The sequence below is a fragment of the Neomonachus schauinslandi genome, chromosome 8 (assembly GCF_002201575.2).
Source record: "Neomonachus schauinslandi chromosome 8, ASM220157v2, whole genome shotgun sequence".
NCBI classification, from domain to species: Eukaryota; Metazoa; Chordata; class Mammalia; order Carnivora; family Phocidae; genus Neomonachus; species Neomonachus schauinslandi.
The window spans coordinates 40303801-40329099 of NC_058410.1; the positions used below are offsets into that span (position 1 = coordinate 40303801).

The 25299-nt window shown below is 38.9% G+C and overlaps 2 protein-coding genes across 3 annotated transcripts; both read right to left on the reverse strand.

Moving 5' to 3' along the window:
* Positions 1-17: 17 nt before the first annotated feature.
* SMPDL3A (sphingomyelin phosphodiesterase acid like 3A) lies at positions 18-17214 on the reverse strand. Of its 2 annotated transcripts, none has more exons than XM_021693218.1 (8): positions 16953-17214; positions 11397-11610; positions 9907-10051; positions 5345-5441; positions 4416-4585; positions 3750-3930; positions 2284-2408; positions 18-651 (listed from the first exon to the last, which is right to left on the reverse strand). In XM_021693218.1, the coding sequence occupies exons 1-8, from the start codon at positions 17062-17064 to the stop codon at positions 334-336; spliced, it is 1362 nt and encodes a 453-aa protein (XP_021548893.1). In that variant the 5' UTR covers positions 17065-17214; the 3' UTR covers positions 18-333. The 2 variants fall into 2 exon arrangements, with proteins under 2 accessions (XP_021548893.1, XP_021548894.1); XM_021693219.2 differs by lacking the exon at positions 16953-17214 and adding an exon at positions 16590-16661.
* A 3558-nt stretch (positions 17215-20772) lies between these two features.
* FABP7 (fatty acid binding protein 7) lies at positions 20773-24837 on the reverse strand. The gene is made up of 4 exons (XM_021693169.1): positions 24522-24837; positions 23905-24077; positions 23187-23288; positions 20773-21133 (listed from the first exon to the last, which is right to left on the reverse strand). Exons 1-4 carry the CDS (start codon positions 24592-24594, stop codon positions 21083-21085), a joined length of 399 nt encoding a protein of 132 aa, XP_021548844.1. The 5' UTR covers positions 24595-24837; the 3' UTR covers positions 20773-21082.
* Between the last annotated feature and the right edge of the window lie 462 nt (positions 24838-25299).

The window sequence follows — 25299 nt, forward strand, 5'->3', positions numbered from 1 at the left end:
AAAATAATTTATCATACTTGAAGAGAAATCATTTGCTTTATTGCAAAAATGACAATTTCAAGAGTGTACAAGAGTTTGCATTAGATCTATAAACTGGAAGATAGGGTATTCACGTCCAGACATCATTCTAGAAATGGGCAGTTCAAATATATTCGATATAATAAGATTTAGAATGTTACAAATATCTACGTTTGAGGATTATAAAAAAGAAAGCAAAGATAGGAATTCTGCTTGCCCACTCAGTAACTCACAAAGATTTATGTAACAATTTCCACAAACTGAGCTCAGAAACAGAGCAGTGTTACATTTTCTATGAACACAAACCATGAAATACTAGGGATGGTACTTTATATAATGTTGTTTGAGGCAATCTACATAGGAACTATGATCAAGACTCAAAAATGCACAAATTTGATAGGTCTTACACTTCCCATCGCAAATTACACTGCTGTCGTAACTCACAAAGAAGTAATTGTAGTATTTTGTAAACTGCTCACTGCCTAGGACTGCAAATTGTTTAGCTAATCCATACAAACTTTTTGGCTGCAAATCTTCAATGCTGTAGGTCTGAGTCAGCACATACTCCAGCTTCCAATTGGATTCTCCCTTTAGATTTGCATCTGTCAGGTTCAAATAATACTGCAACATATCCTATGTCAAAAACAAAGCTTGGTTCATTCTTTGGCATATAAAGTACTGCACAGCAAGAAGAGTCCTTATTAGGATTTGTGTGACATTCTTCATTTAAAGTTGTAGTCATTTAAAAACAGTGAGAAAAAAAAAAGTCCCAATAGAAAAATCTATATTACTTTTTTCTATGGGAAATAATGAAGGAACATAACAGAAAATAATCTCAACTATACAGAGAGATGTACAAAATAAAAAGCTTTTGATTCACATGCCTCAAAAGTAACCACTGCTAATAAAATCACTGCATATAAATCAGTGGTGTGCTGAGGCTGCTGCATCAGCTCACAGAGCCGACCGTCCAATTTTCAGCAGTCTTGCAAGTTAATTGACATCACTTGGGCAGCTTAAAATTGGCCGTGATGGGAGTATCTATATCATGGAAATCGGCACTGTAAATTAAAGTGGGTTTTTTCTCCCCAATGAACAACTTGTTAAACCAGTGTATGTGTGTTGTTCTAGACCTTATTTACAAAACAAATATAAATATTTAGAATATATATACCTATTTACTATCTTTTTGGCTTTTTCAAAAAATGAAGTTATACAATGCACTGTTTTGCACTTTTAAAAATAATTCAGTGCTATATCACGGCATCTTCCCATGTCAGTATGTGTGTGTATATATACACACACATGTATATGTACATGTACACACATACATAATATATATAACATATATGTATATATACGTGTATGTATATATGATGTTCAGATCCCAAAATAGGAAACTAATAGTTGTAAAAATAATTCAGTCAACTGTTTTATTTAATCTAATGTTTACACATTAAATCAGCCTTTCCCTGCCCTTCTTCCTTCATAAAAACATGTTCTACAGAATAAGAGAGCTACCTCCTATTAAATTTATCTAGAAAAAAATGCATTTACATCAATAGAGCTTTAATTGAAAATTTCTTTTCAAATTATATTAATTAACAGGGGCAGTACTCATAAGCAAAACACCCAGCCTTTCGAGGCTAAATTTATCTAAAACATAATCGGGTGTAAGCTCCAGAGAACATGTGTCTCAAAAATAAATGTCCAGCTCAATTTATTTTCTTTACAAAAAAAAATTTGCCAACATGTATTGAGTGCTTACTATAAGCCAAGCATTTTTCTAAGTGTTTTACACATATCTGTTCACGTAATCCTGACAGCAACTCTGTGAGGTCAGTAATGCTTAATTTAATCCTCATTTTGCAGACGAATAGACTGGGGGCAAGGAAGTTAGGTAAAACAACTCTTGAAAGAGTACGGCTTCAGAGTCTACAATGATCTGCACAATTATGTTTTAGGGAAGAATAATTAGTAATAAATAGGGCTTAGTGAAAAGTTTCAGTATGTATACAAGTCCACAAATCAGGCCCTGACTAATGTGCTAAACAAATGTGAAGTCCTTAGGACAGAAACAACCTCCCCAAAGCTGACCTCCTATACCCATACTTAGCAAATGCTGATACACCAAATATAAAAAAGAAGAAAGACATCATGAGATTTCAACATAGAAACAACTTACATAGTTAAGCTGAAAACATTCAACTAAACTAATGAAAACTGTACAAAGACATGCATAATTCTAAAATTGTGCCAACTTACCAATAATTTATAATCATGAGGATCATACTGAAATAGCCTGACGCCAGGATTGTTGGTCTGTTTTTGCAAAACACTCTTCACTGGGGTAACAGCAGGAGCCACAAACAAAGAATTTATTGGACTTCCTGGATAAAACATATGTACATAAACATATTTTTTAATTGAGTTTAACTTTATTAAAAATGTGAACAAATTCAAATTAGGAGATTAACAGACATCACAGCCAAATGACATATGGTTCTTGATGAATCCTGACTTGAAACAACTATAAAGAGACACTTTTGAGAAAATAGAGAAATCTTTATTATGATTTGGTATTAGATGATACCAAAGAATTTTTGTTGATCTTGTTAGGTAAGTCAATCATATTAAGATTATGTAAGCTAGTCATATATTTAGCAATGCATACAGAAGCACGTAGGGCTAAAATAGATCTAATGTTTGAGACTCACTTTCAAATACTTAAGGAAAAGAAAAAAGAATAAAAAAATGAACAGATAAAGCAAATGTGGCAAAATCTTGATAGGTGTCAAATATAAGTGATGGTACATGGGGGGTTGTTTTATTATTCTCTGCTTTGGGGCATATTTGAAAATTTTCATAATAACAAAATCCAAGTTATTACAAGTACACACACACAAATACAAAATGCATCTACCTAGAGCAACATGCCAATAATGACACATAAGAATCTGATTAATGTCACCATGTTTTTATACATAGCTACTATAGGACTAAATTTCTGAGTAAAAAAAGCTATCAAATGCTGAAAAATGGTCATTTTTTTACCAAGCCTATTCATTGTAGATGAAAGAGGTAATGCATTTTGAAAACATTCCCCAATTGCTGAAAAAAATACGTAGTTTTTTTCCCTAGCTGACTACTCTAAAATCAGAACTCTTATTTTGTTAACTCCCAATTTCCTGTCCTTGTGAGGAGGTCATCTTTAAAAATAGGTAATCATTGTTTGTTTGATGCTCCAGCTTCTTCTATTTTTTTTTCTTCTAATTCTGAGTAAATGACAATGTTGATTTGCACTTAAAATTAAGTGCTTGATATATTTTAAACCAATGGTAAATTGTGCTTTGCTAATCAAATTCTGAGAAGTAAAACAAATCATATCACAAGAAATTTGAGTCTAGGAGGTAAATAAAGAACAGCAGTATTTCTCTCAACGTGAGGCTCTGAAAGAAAAGTTGAGTGAGCTGAGGGTTTCAGAGGGTTTTTTTGTTGACAGCTATCAAATGATGGTGGCCCGTGGAACAAATAGGGAGAAACCCAACTGCAGGCCTAAATATGAATTAGACACTTGACTTACAAGTATAAAAGATAATTCAGAAAAATCTGGGGCTGGCAGGTTGATTTAGTGAAACTTTTAATTTGCTGGCTCAATAAAAATTACCGGATATCCACTGCTCTGCTCTAGCATCTTGGACTGGGGAGATGCAAACAGAATATCATATTACCTTTTTTATCAGAAAGAACCATCATGCTATCTCTGTGAGTGTGTCCATAAAATTGTCCTGCAATGACACTGCTGTATTTTCTGAAAATATCTATCAATTTCTCATTATGGACTTCCCTCATTGCTGTTGTGCTGCCGGAATAGGGCAGATACCCCACCGGAATATGTGCTATGATGTACACCTGGAAAAAGAAACACAAGGAAGACTGATGAGAATCTTTTTGCACACTTACCACAACCAAATGACATTTAGATACCCGAGATTGAAAGTATATTAAATTAGACATCACAGCCAAATGATGATTAAAATTTAGAAAGCTAATATCCCATCTCTCCTATGCCCCCAAAAAGATGAAATTCTAAAACTATTAATATCACTACATTTGCATTGGACTTGTTTAAACTACACTGTTGATGATATTTAGTAACTGTGACCTTGGTCACAATTTTTTTTTTAATAAAAAAACAGATATCAATCAGTCCTCAAGCATCAAAAGCAAAGCAAAATCAAACAAACACAACAGAGTTAATTAAACCATAAGGTGTTTCGTGTGAAAACATCTTCATATTTTAATACTTTTATTAATACCTGACCCCACTCGAGTTAATAAATGCACACATTTAGCCCCTGTTTATCCCCGGATAGATTTTGGTCTCTGGGATCTACCTTCTCCTTATTTTGCTGAGAGGTGTTCAGTGTATTCTCCAGCCATTCAAACTGATTTGCTGGGTCAGTCTCATTCAGAGTCACAATATTTGGGCCATAGTACAAGTTTGTGTTTAGACTGATGATCCTAAGGTTCAGATTAGGTGATACTTTCTGTGAATAAAAGCCCCCTATAAAAAGAAATTTAAGACACACTCTAGAAAAACACACGTAGAGATTCACAGTGACTATGAAAGCAAATTCTTAATTATGGCTCACAAGCCAGTCAGGAAGGTTATACTTATTTCTCATTATTTAGTTTGTATGTACACAGGCTGTTCTTAAATAAGAATCAGGTTTAACACTGAAAACCTACTGTGTGCCAGGTCCAGCGGCAGCCTTCCCACATACCGAGCTAATCATAACAGTTGTATCCAATATTCAGATGAAACATGAATTGTTTGGGCACTAGGCCATGAGGTATCGAATTTTAGAAAAGAAATATTAGTGCATCAACTTCTACCTCTGCATGTTTGGGTAGTTAAGATGAGAGATAGCATGAAATATAAAATGCAAAGAATGGGAACACAGCTGGACCTTGCCAAAGACTGCCTTGGAAGAGACGTCAGGTAAACCAGAGCTGCTACAGTCTCTGGGGGGATGAGGCTTAAAGGCAGAACCCCACTCACACCCACGAGCCGGTGATGACAACACCCAAGGAGCTGCTGCAGTGGTACTTTTAGAGCTGGTCCCTGACCTTGGACCTGCTCGCTTTGCCCTGGGTCCGCTCGCCACCCCTGCCTCTCCTCAGCTTTCAAATATGACTTATGGCCTCCAGAAAAACTGGGCACATCCAGAATGAATACACCCAAGCAAACATTAAAGATCTTAGTTTAAACAACATGAATAAAAATAGAGACAAATTAAGGATGAATAAATCTTTCACTTACCTTTCTGTAAAGTATGAATAGCTTCTTCATCTAACCAGGGTTTCCAGAGATCTGCTACTGCATTGTATACCTTGCTGGTGACTACAGGCAGTTGATCCTGGCCACAAACAATATAACCCACCATTGAAACTTTAAAGACACGTGGATTAACTAATTTAAACATTACTTGAGCACATACCACTATGTTAGACATCTGGAGATGCAAGGATGAATACTAGATAGACGTAACCTTCAAGGAATTTATAACTCAAGGAGACAAAAAAAATATATAATCAATCACCTATAAGACAATGTGCAAGGTGATACTACAAAGGTTCTAGGAGGATAGAGGCGTGAATAATTGAGTCTGGCCCACAGCATCAGGGGGGAAAGTAAAGAGAACATACAGACCAGGCCCTGAATAATGATTTCATCAAGTTGACAAGAAAGGGCATCAAAGCAAAGACAATGACCCAGACGCCAACATGCACAGTGTAATTTACAGAGAAAAGCACTTTTGCTGGTTGGCCAGGATATAGGATAGATGTGGGAGTGAGCTCATTAAACAGACACAGAGGCAGGTTTGAGCCTGAACATGCATGCTGGTATAGCACGCTGAGGGAATGGAGAAAACTTCATGGTTTTAGAACTAAACAATGTCCTCTGAAATGCTCACCCCAGTATAAAACTTCTGAACTTCTTGAATGAAAATTTACAACCACATGATTTTGATTTGAAGATGTCTCTTTATATCAACAGGTTTTGATTTTTTTTTTTTAAGATTTTATTTAGTTATTTGACAGACAGAGAGAGACAGCGAGAGAGGGAACACAAGCAGGGGGAGTGGGAGAGGGAGAAGCAGGCTCACCGCCGAGCAGGGAGCCCGATGCGGAGCTCGATCCCAGGACCCTGGGATCATGACCTGAGCCAAAGACAGACGCTTAACGACTGAGCCACCCAGGCGCCCCACAGGTTTTGATTTTTTTAAACAATATGTGTACAAAACATTTTTATTATCATAAAGTATTTTTTATCATCCTATTTTATCATATTATAATAGTCTTTATGGTGACATAAGCTTCAAGGAAGAAAAAATACCCCAAACTTTAAGAAAATACATACTGAATAAAAATGCACAAATCATGTGTGAAATTTGGTAATTATTCCTATTTTTTGTTTTAAAAAATTGTATTAATAAACTGAAGCCATTTTCTTCACTCTCCTTATATTCTTCTGTATATTGGTAATATGGACCTATCTCTTAAAGGAGTTTTCCTGTCAGCATTAGTTAAAATGCTTAGTTATTTTTCAAGATGACACCCAAGTCACTATTCATTCCTAATACATATCTCTAATACATGATGAAAATATAAGTACATTCAGGGAATGTAATAACCAAATGACTTGCTCTAACTAGAACTAACTATCCTAAGTATATTTTCAATTTATGTAAGATATCAGAATCATCTGTCTGAAAATCATACAATGACTTATAAATCAATCCCGATTCTGATTAAAAATTGGTTGTCATCAACATCAAAAACTTAAAAGTGTTAGCCATGCCAACATACTGGTATGGTCATGTATAATCTTAAAATTACATAAAATTACTCTAGACTCTTCTCTCAACTCTAGATCTGAGAAATATGAGCACCAGAGAAGTTAGATGATTCATCCAGGGACAGCTGATCAGTTCCAGAGCTCAGTCTAAATCCCAGGTCTTTCGACCATCACTCCTATGTCCAAGTATCTGGTGTACCGTGCCATCATCTCAGTCCTCTTTGGCTGTGACATGAGCACTGCCGAGAAATGAGGTACAATGAGAAGTGACTCACTCATAAGTTTGTTAGCACCAGTCTGGCCAGTGTAGGAGTAAATGAGGACCCTGGCCCAGACTGCTTCCTTGGGTGGCGACTGGAAGGAATCCCTGGGCAGCCCACGCTAATATCTACTTCTGATGTAATGGGTGGGGATGTGCATCTGTATATGTATGCTTATGTAACTAGGTTTATGTGCATGTTTATGAGATTATAATGGAGAAAAAGTAGTTAACAAATTATTTGCTCAATTTGTTACTAACATATCTGTTACTAACATTCACCAGAATTCGACCTCGGCTATCCGTCTGTCGGAGAATTTGTTGTGGGGCTTTTGTGTTACATTTGACATTTCCAAAACTGGGGTGGAAGGGTGGAAATAGAATAGTAGAAAGAAGATTTTCATATATAAAGTCATAAGCCAGAAAGAGAAAAAAATTAACTCTTTACGGTATACAGGCTGCCCAATATACCCTAGCTATACATATAATAGGATGTATTTTAGAATTTAGATATCATCTATATCTTTGAATTATTATAAGATTTGACTTCACAAAAAGAAGACAGAAATAAAAGTAAAAGGAAACAAATCCCCAGAGGAGTTAGGAAAAATGTACCCCAAGTCACCGCTCACTGTGCAACAACTGTCACTTTCCACTGACTGAGGGCCTAGTATGTTCCAGGCAAGAAGCCATGGCCTTTTCGTGTAGAATCACTAATTCTCACAAAAACTTCCCAGGACAGCTATTTATTGCTACTATTTATAAATGAGTGACTTATGGGTCAAGGACAGTAAGTGAATTATCCAAGTTGGTCAAGCTGTTAGTAGAGCAGGATGGGGTTTTACCTTCTAGTGAATACAACCCTAAACCCCATGTGTTCTCCATGACACCATTCTGCATGTCACCTAAAGCATATAAAAACAATGTGCGCAGGGCGCCCGGGTGGCTCAGTCAGTTAGGTGGCTGACTCTTGTTTTCGGCTCAGGTCATGATCTCAGGGTCCCGTGATTGAACCCCTCGTCGGGCTCCATGCTCAGTGGGGAGTCTGCTTCAAGATTCTCTCTCCCTCTGTCCCTTCCCCCTCTCACTCTCTCTCTCTCTCTCAAATAAATAAATAAATCTTTAAAAAACAAAACAAAACACCAATGTGGCTAACCTCTGGCTTCTAGAGATTGTTCATCCCCAAGCCTTTGCCCTGTGTGGTCTACCATCTTAGCAGTAACAAAGTTGACCACCGGCTTACAGGATGACTTGGCAAAGACTAACATATTGTTCATTTCAAGCCTGGAGGCCAGTGCCAAGAAATTACTTGAAACTTAAGCTCATCCTAGAGTACAACTTTTCAAAATCACTCTACTTAGGTGATCAAACCCCTCATGAAGCATTCTTTTGACATGAGATGGAAAAGACATTCTAAGCAAGGAGATAAACCTAGACAAAGAGAGGTAGGAAAGTAAATGCCATGTTCATGAATACTGAGCATGTGAATCTGGCAATAACAAGGGATGAATGAGCAGATGTTAGTCTAGTTGAACACCAAAGATCCAGAATGTGGGCTCTACCACTAAGCAATTGTGAGCACGTGAACAAACAACGTGACGTTTCTGGGCCTCAGTTTTCCCATCTATAAAATGAAGACCAAGGATCAGCAAATTTTTCCTATAAAGGGCCAAATAATAAGTATTTTAAGCTTATGGGCCATACAGTCTCTGTGGCCACAATTCTACTCTGCTGTTCTAGCGCAAAATCAGAAATCAGCCACAAGCAATACAGAAAGAAGAGCCACGGCTGTGTTCTGATAAAACTTTATTAACAAAAACAAGTGGCAGGCCCGATTTGGACCACAGATCACAGTTTGTCAAGCCCTGAACTAAAAAATGATCTCTGAGATCTCTTGAATCTGTACAAGTCTAAGATTCTACATTACTCTAAGAGGACCCTATAGGCAAGGCCCAGCATCCAACTGTTATGTACAGGCTGCTTAACGAATGGCCACTCTAATAGGTTGAGTCCTGGGCTTATCAGCCATTAAATATTCTGAACACAATCTCTGTCTTGAATCACATCTTAATTAGATAAACTAGACTTGAACAGGAACCTCCCTCTTTGGTTCTTATGATAGTTTGCTATGTTTTGGGTTTTTTTTATATTTTTTACTTATATATTTGAGAGAAACAGAGATAGCGAGACAGAGCATGAGCAGGGAGGAGAGGGAGAAGCAGGCTCCCCGCTGAGCAGGGAGCCTGATGCGGGGCTCGATCCGGGGATCTGAGCCGAAGGCAGACACTTAACCAACTGAACCACACAGCCGTCCCTATGTTTTTGTTTTTAATCATAATCTAGCATAGGTCAGACTGTGGAGAACTTTGTATGTCTGATAGAAATTCTGCAAGATATGAACATTTGTCAATATTAAACTTCTTTGCTAACCTTATCATGGAAATGTGAATGAACAACAAAATTATTCAAAAGAATGTAGAAATTGAGGAAGAATATGAAGGGAAACAAGAACCAATAACCCACAAACTAGGCAATTTGCTTCCATAACTCACTATGAACATAACTTTTTTTATGGATTATTAAGAGTCACTTTAAAGTCTCCAAAGCACTTGTCTTACCTTCTTCAATAGTTATTAAGAGCACACTCCCCTACCGCCACAAGCCCCGCTCCCACTCCCTACCATCAGCTAGTTATTGTCATAGTTTTGACAGTCCTGATGGGAAAAATCCTTTAAACACTTTTGGAAGTTGAAATCAAATTCACCTGTGGCCAATAGTCATGATTACCCAGCGCAGGGAAAACCTGGAGATTTGGAAAGACACTCCGGATGGTGGTTGTCATATTAGCAATTACATCTATGACTTTGTCTGTTGAGAGTTCATGCACTGGAACATGAGGTGGGCTATCCCTGAAAAGGAGACAGAATCACAGAGAACAAAATCAATTTCTAAACTTCTTTTTTTTAAAGATTTATTTGTTTATTTTAGAGAGAGAGTGCAGGCAAGGGGAGGGGCAGAAGGAGAGGGTGCAAGCAGGGGGAGGGGTTGAGGGAGGGGGAGAAAGAATCCTCAAGCAGACTCCCTGCCAAGTGTGGAAGCTGGAGTGGAGCTCCATCCCAGGACCCTGAGATCATGACCTGAGCTGAAATCAACCGAGTCACCCAGGTGCCCCGAGAACAAAATCAATTTCTATAATAAGTCACTAGATTTATGCATGATGTCTTGTTACCCTGAGGGTAAATTGCACACTTCCACAACAAAACAACAGATGATTTTTAAGAGTTGATAAACTACTCTTCATTTACCTTTCTCCCATAGAGAGTCCTATTTTTAAAAATTGGCATAATACAAATACAAGCCTATTACACCGCTTGACTGAAGATTTATGAGAAGCAAATATTTTAGCAACTAAAAGCACAGATTCCAGAGCTAAAATGCCCAGCTTTGCCATTTACTAGCTATGTGCCCTTGAGCAAGTTACTTAGATGCTCAGCCTTCATCTCTTCCTCTGTAAAATGGGAATAATAATAATATCAATTGCAAAGATTAAATGAGTTATAATGTATAAATTAGTTAAATAGCACCATGGTCATTAGAGCTGGCACAGGAAATCTAGACCTCGTCACTCTGTCATGGCAGACAGAATTAATTAATTATACCACCAGGAGACGATATGTACAAAATTGCTATCACAGGTTAAGTCCCATTATAGCCTTTTATTTTTGATTATCTAATCAAGACCTATTATCACATTAATAAACACCTCAAAACACTGATGTAAGTGTTCTGTTTGTGGAGTCATCTCTTAGCTAACATCGACATTTTTCTAGAGCCTGTATTCTAAAAAAAATAAAAATTCTGAGACTTCTAAAGTCTTCCTTATCTCTAATAATCTAATGATTAATTTGACATAGTATTTTTTTTAAAGATTTTATTTTTATTATTTATTTGACAGAGAGACACAGCGAGAGAGGGAACACAAGCAGGGGGAGTGGGAGAGGGAGAAGCAGGCTCCCTGCAGAGCGGGGCACCCAACGCGGGACTCGATCCCAGGACCCCGGGATCATGACCTGAGCCGAAGGCAGTCGCTTAACCGACTGAGCCACCCAGGGGCCCTTGACGTAGTATTTTTAAAACCCAAATAATTCTTAACTTAAAACCTAATTAATCTTCATAGTAATTCAGCATTCTAATGAAGCTTAGGACACCATAGATAAATATTGAGTAACTAATGGTATTTATATAGTCACTTACCCTGTCCATATCATGAAAGATGCTTCTTGTCCTGAACTTTTAATAAAATCAAATGCTGACAAAATAAGGTGATATGGAGAATCACACAGAACATCTCCAAAAGGGCCAGGATTGGAGGCATTGGCGCCTTTAGATGAAGCACACACTTTTGTGTGGTCATCTGTGATGTGGTAAGTAGGGTCTAAGTGCAAGTCAGTCACATGCCAAAACTGTCCTGTTGATTAGAAAAGAAATGGTGTTAAATCTACTTCCCTTTAGCAATTCCCATAAAAATATTTACAGTAAAACTAGAGATAGTCCTCCCTGTGATGGAGGAAAGCCTTAATGATTGAAATGTTCATTTGCCCTGAAGGTAAATACAATACTTCTCTGTCAGAAGATGAGGATTCCAAAGATAGTAAGAAGAATTTACTAAAATTTACTACTTACATGTGTCAGAACTCATGAGCTCAGGGACGGCATGACTACCTAACAAAGATTACATAACAAACATAAGTTGCATAATGAAATATAGGGAGATATCCTTCTGGGAGGTCACTAATAATATATATTGTGTCTTAGTATGTTTCCCTCCTTGTAGAATTTAAGGTTTTAGAGTTTATTTATATTCTTCTTGTGGAAAAATTGACACAGAAGCATGATGTGGTCTGTTAGGGTTTCACAGTGAATAGATTGCAGAACCAGGAACTAAATCTCACTCCTGCTTTCTTGAAAATCCTTGCCTCTCAACATTAATGGAAAAAGAATATAAATTTTTAATACTAGCTTTAAGCCAAAAGTAGGGATTGCCAGAAGCTCCTAAAAGGTACTAAATACAGGAAAATCTCCTAGTGTACACTTGTATCAAATGTTACTAATATTAAGGAAAGCATTTGTTAAAGAGGATGAAACCTCAGGGAGAAACCAAGAACCCATTTGAGAACATGGGAAAGATTCTTTAATTGAAGGAAATACAAGTACAAATAATCATAGTAGTACCTCTCTTTATTAAGCATTTGTGCTGGGCATTATAATAAGGAAACTAAATATACTATGTCATTTCATTCTCAAAACTTGAAGTAGGAATCACTGTTCTCATTTTAGAGTTGAAAAATGAATGCTGGGTCAATTAGGAAATTTGCTCAGGTATACACAGCTAATAAATGGCAGAGTCAAAATCTGAACCCCATTTTGAAAGGTCCTCCAGTTTGTTTATACCTAATTTACATATATCATCTATGATTTTGCTGCCTTCTTATTTGCAATTAATAAATTATTTTAATATTGAGGCTTTTTCACACTTTGAATTTTGAGTTCACTCTGATGATGTCTAATTTATATCAGAAACACATCGGAAGTGGCACAGCAGCTGGTCCTACACCAGAAACGTGGAGCAAACAAGTAGAAGGCGAACTTGTATCTGTCTGTACAAAGATGACGAAGGCTGAGTATGGATGGGAGCAAACACCTGAAAAGAACCCAAAGCTGGGATAATAAAGCAAAAAACTGAAAACTGTTAACTTGTTAAGGTGAAAAAAGTATGTTATATCTGGGTTATTTTTTCTCCACAACATTGTTACAATTTTATAACTTATTTAAGTTGACAGCTAAGAAGTGGTAGACAAAAGATCCAGGAGAAAGTAGACATAAAGCAGGCTTTATGATCAGTTATTTGGTATTCCGTCCCCATTTGAAAACATTTGTCAAGAGAGATTTATTTTATTCTTTAATGTAGAAAAATGCTCTAGCTTTGATTTTTAGCTTAGACATACTTTAGCCAGAACACAAAATAGGGTTAGCAAGCAGCTCAGAATCATCCTGGAGGCTGTCCTTCTTGGCATATAAATATATAGTACATCTTACTTTTATGAAAACATGTTTTTTTAATTACTTGTAGAATGTTAAGGAACAATTAACTGCAAACAGAACAATATAGTGTTGTGATTAAGAGTGGGGACTCCAGAATGAAACTACCATGACTTTCAATCCTGAGTGATGCTTGTTTGAGCTTGGTTGAGCTACCAACTCTTGGTTTCGGCTCAGGTCATGATCTCAGGGTCATGGATCCAGCCCCGCATGGGGCTCCACGCTCAGCACAAAGTCTACTTAAGACTCTCTCTCTCTCCCTCTGCCCCTCCCCACCCCCCTCTTTCTCTCTCTCTCTCAAATAAATAATCTTTAAAAATCAATCAATCAATCAATCCAAGTTCCACTTACTAATCTAATGGTGTGATCTTGGCTTGTTTTATATGCAGAATGGGAATATCACTGCCTCCTATATGAGAGTTAAGTGATTTAGTAGAATAAAGCTCTTAGGAGATACCTGGCATCTAGTAAACTCAATGTTAGTTATACTATTATTATTTTGACCCCAAGCTTGAATTTGAGATTGAACCTCCTCATCTCCAAGTAAGAGTTAGAATTTATCAAGTACTTACTCTAAGTTTTGTACTTTTTTTTTATGCTTTACATGCATTAACTCATCATTATTTTCAATTTACAGGAAAGGAATTGCAGCACACAGAGATTAATTCAAATCACATGTGTCATATACAACAGAGTCGAGCTAGGGATTCAGGAAATCTAACACCAGGTTCCATGCTGCTCTTAACCACTGAACTGCTTGCCTCTCTGTGTGTGCTCATCTTCAAATGTCCTTCCATCCCACTTGCCTCATGTAAAATAGATGACAACACTTGCATGAGATACCGTGATGAATAGGAACATGAGATAATAAATATACTAAAATTTTATGAACCCAAACTGGAAACACATTAAGAACACATCTCTAGTACCTAGATTTATGTATCCTCAGCATCTAGAAGATGTCTGACCTATAGTGGGCCCTCAATAAACATTCTTTAATTAGGCACAGACAGATTTCAGGATTTCCTCCAGATCACACGGTGACTCAGTAATGAAAGCTGAACCAGAACCAGTCTCTCCAGACTTCCAGTAGAGTGCTCTTTCCACTACATTGCATTGCCAGATCCAGATAAGTGAGGGGATAATTACTGAGATGCACTGAAGGAAGTCTTTAAATAGAAGCCAAGAGGAGCTCAGCCAGGTTCTTAGCCTGGGATTTATGAATAATGAACCTCTGGAGGCCTCACCTTCCACCTATAGTGAAATTATAAAGTACAGTGTGTGTGTGTGTGTGTGTGTGTGTCTAAGGCCACAAACCTGGCCTGTGGCAGAGCCCACACTCTGCTACAGATTCTCTGGTTTGCAGTCCCAAGTTCTTTTCACTACATGATGATTTCTCTCTTGTTCTGCAGATAAAATTCAACAAGATTTCCACAAATGGATATGCACGTGCATGTGTTTTGTCAACATAGCTAGATAAATGCTCAACACTATACCAAAAAAAAAACCCCTTATAATTTATCTAAAAACATTAAAATTTATCCTAAAGAACGTAGTAAACCATAATTCAGATGTTTAGACACATGATTGTTTCAAATAGGTATTTTTGTTTGTTTGCTTATGTCAGTTCCTACCAAACACTCCTGCAGGCCCTGACCTACTAATTCTTTTTTTTTTAAAGATTTTATTTATTTATTTGAGACAGAATGAGAGAGAGAGAGAGAGAGCACATGAGAGGGGGGAAGGTCAGAGGGAGAAGCAGACTCCCCGCCGAGCAGGGAGCCCGATGCGGGACTCGATCCAGGGACTCCAGGATCATGACCTGAGCCGAAGGCAGTCGCTTAACCAACTGAGGCACCCAGGCACCCCTCTTTTTTTTTTTTTTAAAGATTTTATTTATTTATTTGTCAGAGAGAGAGAGCGCAAGCAGGGGGAGTGGCAGGCAGAGGAAGAGGGAGAAGGAAGCTCCCCACAGAGCAGGGAGCCTGATGCGGGACTTGATCCCAGGACCCTGGGAGCATGACCTGAGCCACAGGCAGATGCTGAACTGACTGAGCCACCCAGGTGCCCTTAATTCTAAAGAGCTGTAGGCAAACACACCCACATAAGGTCTCCCTGGGTTGTTGTCCTCTGACCCCTGGGACTTGACAGGACTGGGAATTTACATACACACACACACCAAGGAAGCAGAAGCCAGTCAAGGTGGGTATTGTAAAGGAAGCAATTTGGGATGGGGTCAGGAGGAAAGAGAAGGTCACATCAAGTGGAAAACATATAAAATAATATATCCAGTGAAACTGCTGAGTCGATACATCAGCAGGTCTTTAAACCCCAGTTACTGCATCCCTACCCCCTCCCTAAGTGACTCAGCCTTGTAGCTTCCCTATCAAAATGGGGAAGTGTAAGTGAAGATTCCCTACACATCAGAAAGTTGTCATTGAGGCATTCTGCAATCAAATCCTTAAAGCCAAACAGCAAATTCGCCATTGGGTGGTCCCATGCAAGCCGGGACATTTTATCTCAAAATCCTAAACAGTCCCATAATTAAAGAAAAACAACACTAGCTTTAATAAAAGCAGAAACCAGCATGCATAAGTATTTTGGGACAATTTCTTGTTATGACTGACAGTTGGGAAACCAGATTCACAGTTCTTGCTTTCAACTGCCTGACAGCTGAGTCATGAGAACTTGGCTCTCAGACAAAGAGGAGGGACTTTTTTCAGAGCATTTCCAAAGTCGTGTGAGAGAGCAAGGGCGTCAGAGAAGAGAGGAGGTTTCAGCACCAAGCACTGTGCTGAGTTTCAGAGACCGCTTTGCCCAAAACACAGAACAGAGCTCCACCTATCAACATTTTCCGCCTCTAATTAACAAAGCAATTCTTTTCAAAGGGAGTCAGGGAGGCGGGGGTACCTTGATCTTTGAAACTGAAGGCTCAAAAGGCATTCAAAAATCTTAAAATTCGTTAAACAGGTTGTTGGGCCCCCATTCTCAGAGTTTCGTACTCCATAGGTCTGGGGTGGGTTGGAAACCTGCCTTTCTAACAAATTTAGGTGATGCTGATGCTGCTGGTCCCGTACCACATTTTGAGAACCACTACTGCAACAGCTACTGAATTAAAGTGTTAAGAATGAATAAAATTGGTCCCACCCACAGAGAACCCCGTGGCATCCAGGTCCCACGAGTTCTAACATAGACTAAGAGGTGGGTAGCATCGAGACTGTGATGGTCTTCTGCTGGAGGAGTGGGAAGAAAAGGCCACCACACCCCGGCGAGCAGGACAGAAGACACCCCGAGTCCCACTGAAATGTACACCCCTGTGGGGAAGAGAAAACTCCGCAGCTCCCCTACCCTCTGGGCAGATCGAGCCCTCTGGGAAGGCGGGACATCCAGCTTCTAGCTTCGGTTTTCCTTGGGACAAGCAGAGATCTCCTTCCTTCCTCCGGGGACAAACACCCGGAGGAATGTGGTCTCCGCAGCCCCCTGCAGCGCCCCCCATTGGCAAGGATACTTCCCCAGCCCGACCTCCCGCCGGTCGCTAGGCGCTCTCGTCCTGCAGTCGCCCTCCTCCTCCCAGCGCTCCGCGCGTCTGGGGCTCCACTCCCCCGAGCCCCGGTAGGGGCGCACTTCTGCCCCCAAGCACTTCTGACTGCGCGGGCGCTTTAACCCGGCGCTCTCCGGCAGCTCCCGGCGGGGAAAGGGTCGCAGACTCACCCATGGCCGGAGCGGGACCCGGGCTGCCACCGGGCGCCAGGGGCAGCCCGAGCCCGGGACGGCCGTGCCAGGCGACCAACAGGCAGCAGACGAGCGCACCCAGCAGTGCCATCGCGGGTCAAGGCCACGAGCTGGGGAGCCTGGGGCTGCCTAGCCCGGGGGTGGAGAGAAGGCAGAAGGCTGAGGGTGTAGACGCCCAGCGGTCACGTGCGAGGGCAGATTCCGCAACGAGTGGGTTCGTTTGACCTTCTGCAACTGTCTAGCGATTATCTGCCCTCTTATGTCTTCGCGTCAGTGACTGGCCTAGGAAGGAATGTGCTTGGGCAAACCCCAAGCAGATCATCTTTCCTAAACGCCACTGGCACCAAACGGATGGGGCTCCTCTGCGGAACACACGCAGAGAACCTTGAAGCATCATAATTTGGAGTAGGTCATCAGAAGTTTTGGATAGCACAGTGGATCTCAAAGGGCGGTCCCTAGACTAGCAGCATCGGAACCACCTGGGAATTTTAGTTAGAAATGAAAATTCCCGGGTCCCATCCCAGATCAATGACTTCGGAAACTCAGGAGGGAGCGTAGGAGTAGTCCAGTAATTGTGTTTTTAATAGCCCTCCAGGTGATGCTAAAGTGATGGTGATGTTTGAGAACACTGCTCAAAGACACTAGGTTTTAGTTTTTTTTGGTTGTTTGGGGTTTTTTGTTTGCTCAACTGAGTTAGAACAATGTCTCAGAACTGTGCTTTAGGCGGTCCAGAGATACATGAAAAGCATAGAGCTAGTTGATTTTACTCTTCTAAGGAATTTTTGAAGATACTCAGTCTGACAATAGAATCAAGATCCCCAAACTGCTTTGGGTTCTGTGCTCCTTCTTTTACCATTTATGATATGAGGATGCTGGTCTCTTTAAGATAAAAAGCATATAGCTTAAATTTGTAGGGCATGGAATTCCTTTGGAGAAGAAAATATCCTGCAGAATGACTAACCTCATAAAAGAGGTTGTTAAATGTATTTGTTTCTCATCAGAGGAAACCTTATATTGTGTCCTGTGTAATTTAATGGGAAAGTGCCACATGAAAGGGGCTTTGAAATGGGAATCGAGGTGCCTCCATCTAGTTTCATGTATTGCCAGAGTGCTTAAGTCCTGCCTCAATTTTAGGATAATTCAAAAGCCTTTCTAGAACCAAAATGCTTTCCAGTGGTGGACAGAATGGTCTTTGGAATTTCTCAGTCCACAACCTCAAAAGTCTGGAGGAAAATGGACAGGGGAAAAAATGGTGGACAGATGAGAGAGTAACTTTAAGGACAGCAAAATAACTTGTGTGTTTCTAGCCCAAACATTTTCAAAGATAGGAAAAGGATTTTTTTTAAGTGTAAAAATAGCATTTTTCGGTCTTCTCCATCCCCCCCCCATCTCCCCAGTTTCCATTAAGCTTTAGTGGAAGTGAATTGATTGTGAAACAATTCTTCAGTAAGGAAGCATAAAATACCACCTGCATATTTTGAAACCTAAGAAATGCTTGAAATCCTAAAAAGACAATGGGTAGAAACATCATTCTGCCTTCTACTCCCTCTGCTTTCTTTTGTTTTCCTTTATACCTACGCTCTAAGAAGCACAAAGCTACAGTGCCTCAACATCTCTGGGTTTTCACCTTAGCTTTGGAAATGTATTGATAGGTCCCCATGTTCCAGAGGGAGGAATGGTTTGTTGTGAAGGTGTACATTTGGGTGAGAGAGAACACATGTGACTGAGTGGAAGCCACTGCTTACTCATCATCAGTGGTCCAAGTGTGGATTTCCCAAGACAGCCTTTACTCAAGTTTGCAGACCTTGGGATTTCACAAAGGTTTTTCCAGGGCCTGTTGGTCAAATTGCCTGTGGGCTTGGTAATTTTCCCTTTTCTATTAGCTATGTTAAAAACAAAAACAAAAAGGACAAACCAGAAAAGTTAGTACACTGGCAGATTACTGTAAGAGCTGGAATACTGCTTGAAGAAAAAATGATTTGCAACTACCCCGTAAACATTTAGGAAGCAAAAACATTTGTTAATTACTTTCCCAGAAAAATACATTTGGTCCACCACTGCCACCCCTGATCTTGGTAATTATAATTTTAATTTTGTTCTCATTTAGGCCACCCAAAACCCTTCCCATTCTTCACTCTGCGAGACAATTGTTATGGAAATAAACAGCAGCAGGATGTTATTTGGCCTAATTATACTGAACCAAAGCTGCCAAATCCCCATCCTAGGCCTTGTATCTTTAAGAATAGAGAGGCCAGAATCCATGCTTCTACTGGAGCTTAGGCTGAATCACCAAGAGAAATCAGTCCTCCAACAGAAGCAAAGATGAAGGGTGTCCGAACAATTTAGAGCAAACACTGTCTTGATGTTCTGTTTCATGTTTTTAAAGACAAAGGTATGGGGTGCCTAGGTGGCTCAGTTGGTTTAGCAGCAGGCCCTTTATCTCAGGGTTGTGAGTTTAAGCCCTGCATTGGGCTCCACTCTGGATTTGGATCCTACTAAAAAAAATGGGGGAGTGGGGCGATAGATCCTGTGCTTGTAGGAATTTTCATCTAAGCCTGTCTTATCTTGGCATTTGGTAATAAGTGTATTCAAATGTTAAATCCTATAGCTACACTTTAGTTTTTTCTACTCTTCATTATAGTAATTAAAGTAATCCAATAGTCAGATAATAGTATCATTATGGTGAATTTTGTAAGTTAAAGTAAGTTTCCTCATGCTTATATCTGTAAGTTAATTGGGCCTTGAATTAATTTATAGAAATTTACTGAAACTGGCTGGCTGATTAAATGAATATTGCATATTTTTCCTGGAAAAATATTTACCCTATTTTCCTACCAGAGGCTAACAGAGAAAAGATTTCCTAAGGAGTGATCAGGGAAACTAAAACTCTTGCTTTTTTCTTTTTTCTTTTTTTTTTTTTTCCCAGAAGAGATGTTAAATGAAATGTCAATTTTTGAGAAGAAATGAAGGGGAAAATCACAAGGTTTACAGTTCTCCATATTATTCATTAATCATGAGAATGTGGACATGTAAACCTAATATTCAATTTCCTCTTCAGTAAACTAAAAATAATAGTATCTGCCTTACCTGCTTCACATTGTTGGTTTGGGGAATTGGCTAAAAAGTATTTTATAAATGATGAAATACAAAATAACATTTGTTTGTTTCTACTTACAAAGGCAAATCCTAGCCAGTTACAAATAGATATTTACTTTCCCTTGGTCAACTCAGTTTGGACAACTCCCACACCCTCTCCCCCTCAAAAGAAGGGAATTTGAATGCCTTAATGCACATTCTATGCACACTCCATTTTAGCACTCTTATTGACTTAGTTGAGCTCAATGTACTTGTCTGGAGACACATCTTTATAATCCAGGATAAAATTCACTTTCTTTTCCTATATACCTTTCAAAAAGAAGCCAGTTACATGACATTTTGATTATGTGATATTTTGACTATATTTACCTTTAAATATAAATAAGACATTTTCATGTATATCATTTTGTTTCATCAGACTACCTGTTTCTAATAGCAGCCCAACCCACCATCACAAGGCTACTTTGGGTTCTGGCCAAATGAATTTAATTGTCACAAATTCTCTATGGCAGTCTCAACCAAAACTGTGGCATTTCCACTTTTCCCCAGGCTTCTGCTTATTTCTTTTTAATTCGTATTTTAAACAAAGTGCTAACTTTTCCAGCTTTACCTTATACAATAAGAAAGGCTATTTTGTCTAAAACCTCCTAATGTCTAATTCCCCGCCAGATTACTGATATTAAAAACAACGACAAAATTTCTCATGGGTGTAAGATTTTTATTCCAATTTGATTTGCATTCCAATGGAAATTATAAAATGTATTCACTTCTTTATTTTAAAAATGTGGCTTAAAATTTTTCACATGAATTATAAAACATGATAAATCTGCAGTTCAAAATTGGGCTAGTTGCAGTAAAAAGTTTTTAAAACAAGTGTTTAAAGCACCGTTTTCTACCCACTTCAGAGATAACCTTTAATTAGTGATCACCCATGCTGTAATAGCAGGATAACACTGAGACTTGAGTAAACAGAAAAATTGTAGAGCTTTTCCAACCCCAGATCAGGAACCTTTCTATGCCTTCTCATAGTGGCGAACAGCAACCACATCACCAAAAGTAAGAGTCTGAAAGATGCAAAAGATAATCAAATCTTTTTACACAAGAATATCAGCAGCTGAAATTTCTAAAGATTATCATATATATAATTTATGTGTTATGCAAAAGAATAATGTCATTTACAAACATTAAATGCTGCATCAGCTCTTCACTTCTTAAAATAAAAAGAAAAGAAACTTTTTTATTTATGGAGTGAATAACACGTATACATAGTTCATGCCTCTAAAAGGAAAATGAACTGAAACACCGAGATTAACTATGTAGATTCAGGTCAAAAGAATTCCTTTTGCCTTAAATTATCAGGGTAATTGGAGCAAAATAGCTATCTGCTTTGAAAGTGAATCTGTTTTCATAACATAAATTTTGAAGAATTTTTAGAAAATCCAAATAATTTGGACAAATGATATTTGGAATGACTGGTTTCAAAGTCATCAGGAAACAGTAAAGTTACAAACGTTCTCATTACTTTGGTCATCATACTTTAGCTGATGTGGACCTAGGTGGCTAGGTGGGTATGATATGGAACATGGGCTTTTATGTCAATTTGACTGGAAGAATTGTTCTAAAATCTCTACAAAACCTAGGGGTTTTTTTAATGTTCATTATTTTCATGTGCTGACATGACTTTCAAGAATATAGCATGCCTTCATCATCCATTGTTTTAATATTTTTTGAAATCAGTCTTGACTGATCAGTCATACATGCCAAAGCTGACCTATCCACTGTCCTGTATCCAGGGGGAAAAATGGAGATAAAAGCATAAAGGAGAATCTCAGATTGGATCTTTTATAAATCAGTCCTTTTTTTCGACGATCAGTGCAGAAATAAGTGGGCAAATATTCGTTCACGTAAAAGGAAAAGTGATCCTCTGTTCTCCATCCCATTTCCACCCATGAAAAGAAGTATGAATAATGTAAGCCCTGTGTCTTAATCTAGAACAGCCCTGATAGCAGCAATTGTGGAGAAGAGAAAAAAAAACAACAATTTCCTTAAATCACAAAAACGAGAAACCCCTTTCGTCCACTTAGAAGAAATATGTACAGCAATACCCCCCCAAAAAAAACCCCAAATGATATATTTACTATTTTAATGTTATCAAAATACCATTACTCAGTTCACAAAATAGTGCCTGGATGTTAGATTAAGGCATTACATTTTTCCCAGGTTATGATGTTACTCCATTATTAGAGAAGTTTTATTTTATTTTATATCTTATAGGTTTTTACATGACTACCAGTATTGAACAGGCATGTTTACAAGACACCTTATGCCTCAAAAGAAAGACTGGAAGGAAGTAACACCAAAATGGTTCCCTCTAAAGAGATACTACACTTTTCTGTTACATCCTAAATTATCTGCACTGAACATATGGAATTTTATAAACTAAAATATAAAGTGCTTAAAGATCTCTTATTTATTACAGTAGCTGTAATTTCTCTGATATTCAGGAAACTTGATATTTTTCTAGTAATATCACTCCTTTTATATATTTCCATGGATATTTTTTAAAGATTTTATTTGTTTGTTTGTTTGTTTTAGAGAGTGAGAAAGAGAGAGAGAGAGCTTGAGCGGGGTGAGGGGGTGGAGGAGGAACAGAAGGAGAGGGAGAGAATCTCCAGCAGACTCCGCACTGAGCAGAGCCCTACATGAGGCTTGATCTCATGACCCTGAGATTATGTCCTGAGTCGTAACCAAAAGTCAGATGCTTAACAGACTGAGCCACACAGATGTCCCCATGAATATTTTTTATATTCAGATTTCATTTGAGGTTTAGACATTCACAGTAATCCTACACATTCTTTTGGCACAGTTGTAGCTAAATCAGTGGCAACTTTTTAAAAATACACTGCATAGAATTTTTCTTTTTTTCTATAATTAAAGAAGCAGAGCTGAGGATACAGTTAGCTAGGACATTTGTATTTCCTCTGTTTTACGCATGGTCAAAGAACCTTGCTGGAGACTTAAATGTTATCAACGAAGGGAGGGAGGGAGAAGGAGCTGGGGAACAGGAGTGAGCTGTGCCAAGCTAGAAGGAACCAAGGGAGAATTGCCATTACTTACCATAGCCATTTTGCCATCCTTAATTTCTCTTACAAAATTTGTTTCTTTGCCATCCCATTTCTGTACATGAACAAGTTTGTCCCCATCCAGGCTAACAACAGACTGAGACCGACAACAAAATGCAGAACATAGCAAAGGTTCAGATTAGGTTCTCATATAAAAATCAAGTGAAGTGGTCTTTGAAGAAGCTACATAATTGAATAAATGGTGGGCAGCTAATTATCATATTAGTACCATATCCTCTGTTGCTTCTGCAGTCATTATAGAAACTAATAATTCATAATTTGATTGAAATGTGTAAATGCAAAAACTTCATCTATCAGAAATGAAAATCCTGAACAAGTACTCTCAGACCGGTCACTCTACTCTTTTAAACAAAGCTTTAAGATGAGGCAAACTATTTAGTCAAACTGAGGCAATCGGAGAGATTAAGCAAAATGCAATCTTTATTTTAAATGAACACTGTTACTTTTTGAAATACAGATATTAAAAGAAAAATGTAGAGTAAGAAATAGACTTGAGATTTGAGCTATAGTCAGCACCCACTGTTCAGAACATCACATGTGTGCACTAGAATGTGAAATTAATCCTCATGTCCTCTCTGAATTGAAATACAGAGAACATTCTCTACTTCTCAGCATCTAAAAAAGAGACCATGCGGACTCTCTCTTTTATTCCCTGCTCCCCACCCCCTTCCAGCGAAGGTGCAGCTCCTTACCTTACAGTTTCTGTCGTCTGCAGTGGTTTCGTCAAACTCTTCTCCCAGATGGAAACTAATCTCTGTGTTCTTAAATGTGCTTTGAGTCCTGATCACCACTTTGTCCCCATCCTGACTGATGATGACTGTTGGTTTAGTCACATTTCCCACCTGCCTAGTGGCAAAGCCCACACCTAAAGAAAGAAGCAATACAGTTAGCTGCAACTTCCCAAATAACTCACATAACAAGAATCCACTTTCCTATTCTGGAATCCAGACCCTCAAGTGTAAGTTTCATCAGCCCCCTAATCAGCCAATACAACTACTGAGCTATAATCATATATATGGATGCTTAATTGGATGCACAAATGATAAGTGGATGCTGAAGAGAAAACAAAAAGGCACAGAAGCTTCACATTCTCCACAGACTACTAAATGCCCTGTTATTTAGCCCCAGGCAAGAAAGCAGACACATGCCACATTAAAAATCCCTTCTGTGGGAAATGCATAGCCTAGCATTCAATTACAACAATACACTCTGTCTTTGTCACTCACCAGTCTCATGGGTGAAGAAAGGAATGGGCGTACTATGGAAGCTGCAGGTTAAGAGGAGAGCAGCACATCTTATTTTTACCTACCTAGAGCCTTCATATACTCATCAAAGTTCTGGCTGTCCGTCAGCTTCCAGGTAGCACAGAAAGCCTCCACCATCCTTGCCCTTTCTGTTAGCTTTGAAAACAGGTAAGAGACAGGAGGGAGGATCTCTGGATCTTACTGCCAATGCAACTCAGAAGACCCCTTTGCACCTCGCCGCAGCTCCTGCCTTCTTATTTTGAAAAGAGGCAGGCAGAAAGCCAAGGATTTGAATTGCAAACATACCCTTCCAGTGTCCCCCTTTCCAGAAGGCTGTTGCCGGGGGAGGGGGGGAGGGGGAGCTCAAGTGAGGTTCCAATCTGCTTTGTGATTGGCTCAGGCCACTGGGTTAGCGGAGTAGGGCAAGTGCCTCCCTAACCTCACTCTGTAGCCTTTCTGCTGAGAAAGCTCTGCAAGGATTCAATGGGGCTGGAGGCAGGGAATGGGGGAAATGAGAGAGGGTCTTTCAGGTTCAGCTCGAAAACTTGGCAAAGGCAATTTCAGACTGTGCGGGAAGAAAAAGATGCACAATAGGACATTCAGATTGATTTCCGTTAATGGCAAAGCTGATTACAAATGAAGACCCCCTTTAAAGAAAACCACTGAAATGTCAGACTTTTCAGACAAAAGAGGCTGAATAGTGTCTTTTATTTTCTCTCATATTTACAGGGAGAGCAAAACACAAGCTACAACATGCCAAACTAGGAGAAGAAGAGGGGGAGGGGATATAAATGCCTTCCCTAGATTGTACAACTAGAAGGCTACTCCGTCTGAGTATCAGTG

Excerpts from the sequence above, each read along its gene's own strand:
- SMPDL3A (XM_021693218.1), bottom strand. The coding sequence starts at position 17,064 with ATGGCACTGCTGGGTGCGCTCGTCTGCTGCCTGTTGGTCGCCTGGCAC. Across the intron at positions 10,052-11,396 it reads TCTTTCATGATATGGACAGG|GGATAGCCCACCTCATGTTC; the intron begins GTAAGTGACTAT and ends TCTCCTTTTCAG. Across the intron at positions 4,586-5,344 it reads TATTCATACTTTACAGAAAG|GGGGCTTTTATTCACAGAAA; the intron begins GTAAGTGAAAGA and ends TTCTTTTTATAG.
- FABP7 (XM_021693169.1), bottom strand. The coding sequence starts at position 24,594 with ATGGTGGAGGCTTTCTGTGCTACCTGGAAGCTGACGGACAGCCAGAAC. Across the intron at positions 24,078-24,521 it reads TGAGTATATGAAGGCTCTAG|GTGTGGGCTTTGCCACTAGG; the intron begins GTAGGTAAAAAT and ends TTCTTTCTTTAG. Across the intron at positions 23,289-23,904 it reads CAGACGACAGAAACTGTAAG|TCTGTTGTTAGCCTGGATGG; the intron begins GTAAGGAGCTGC and ends TGTCGGTCTCAG.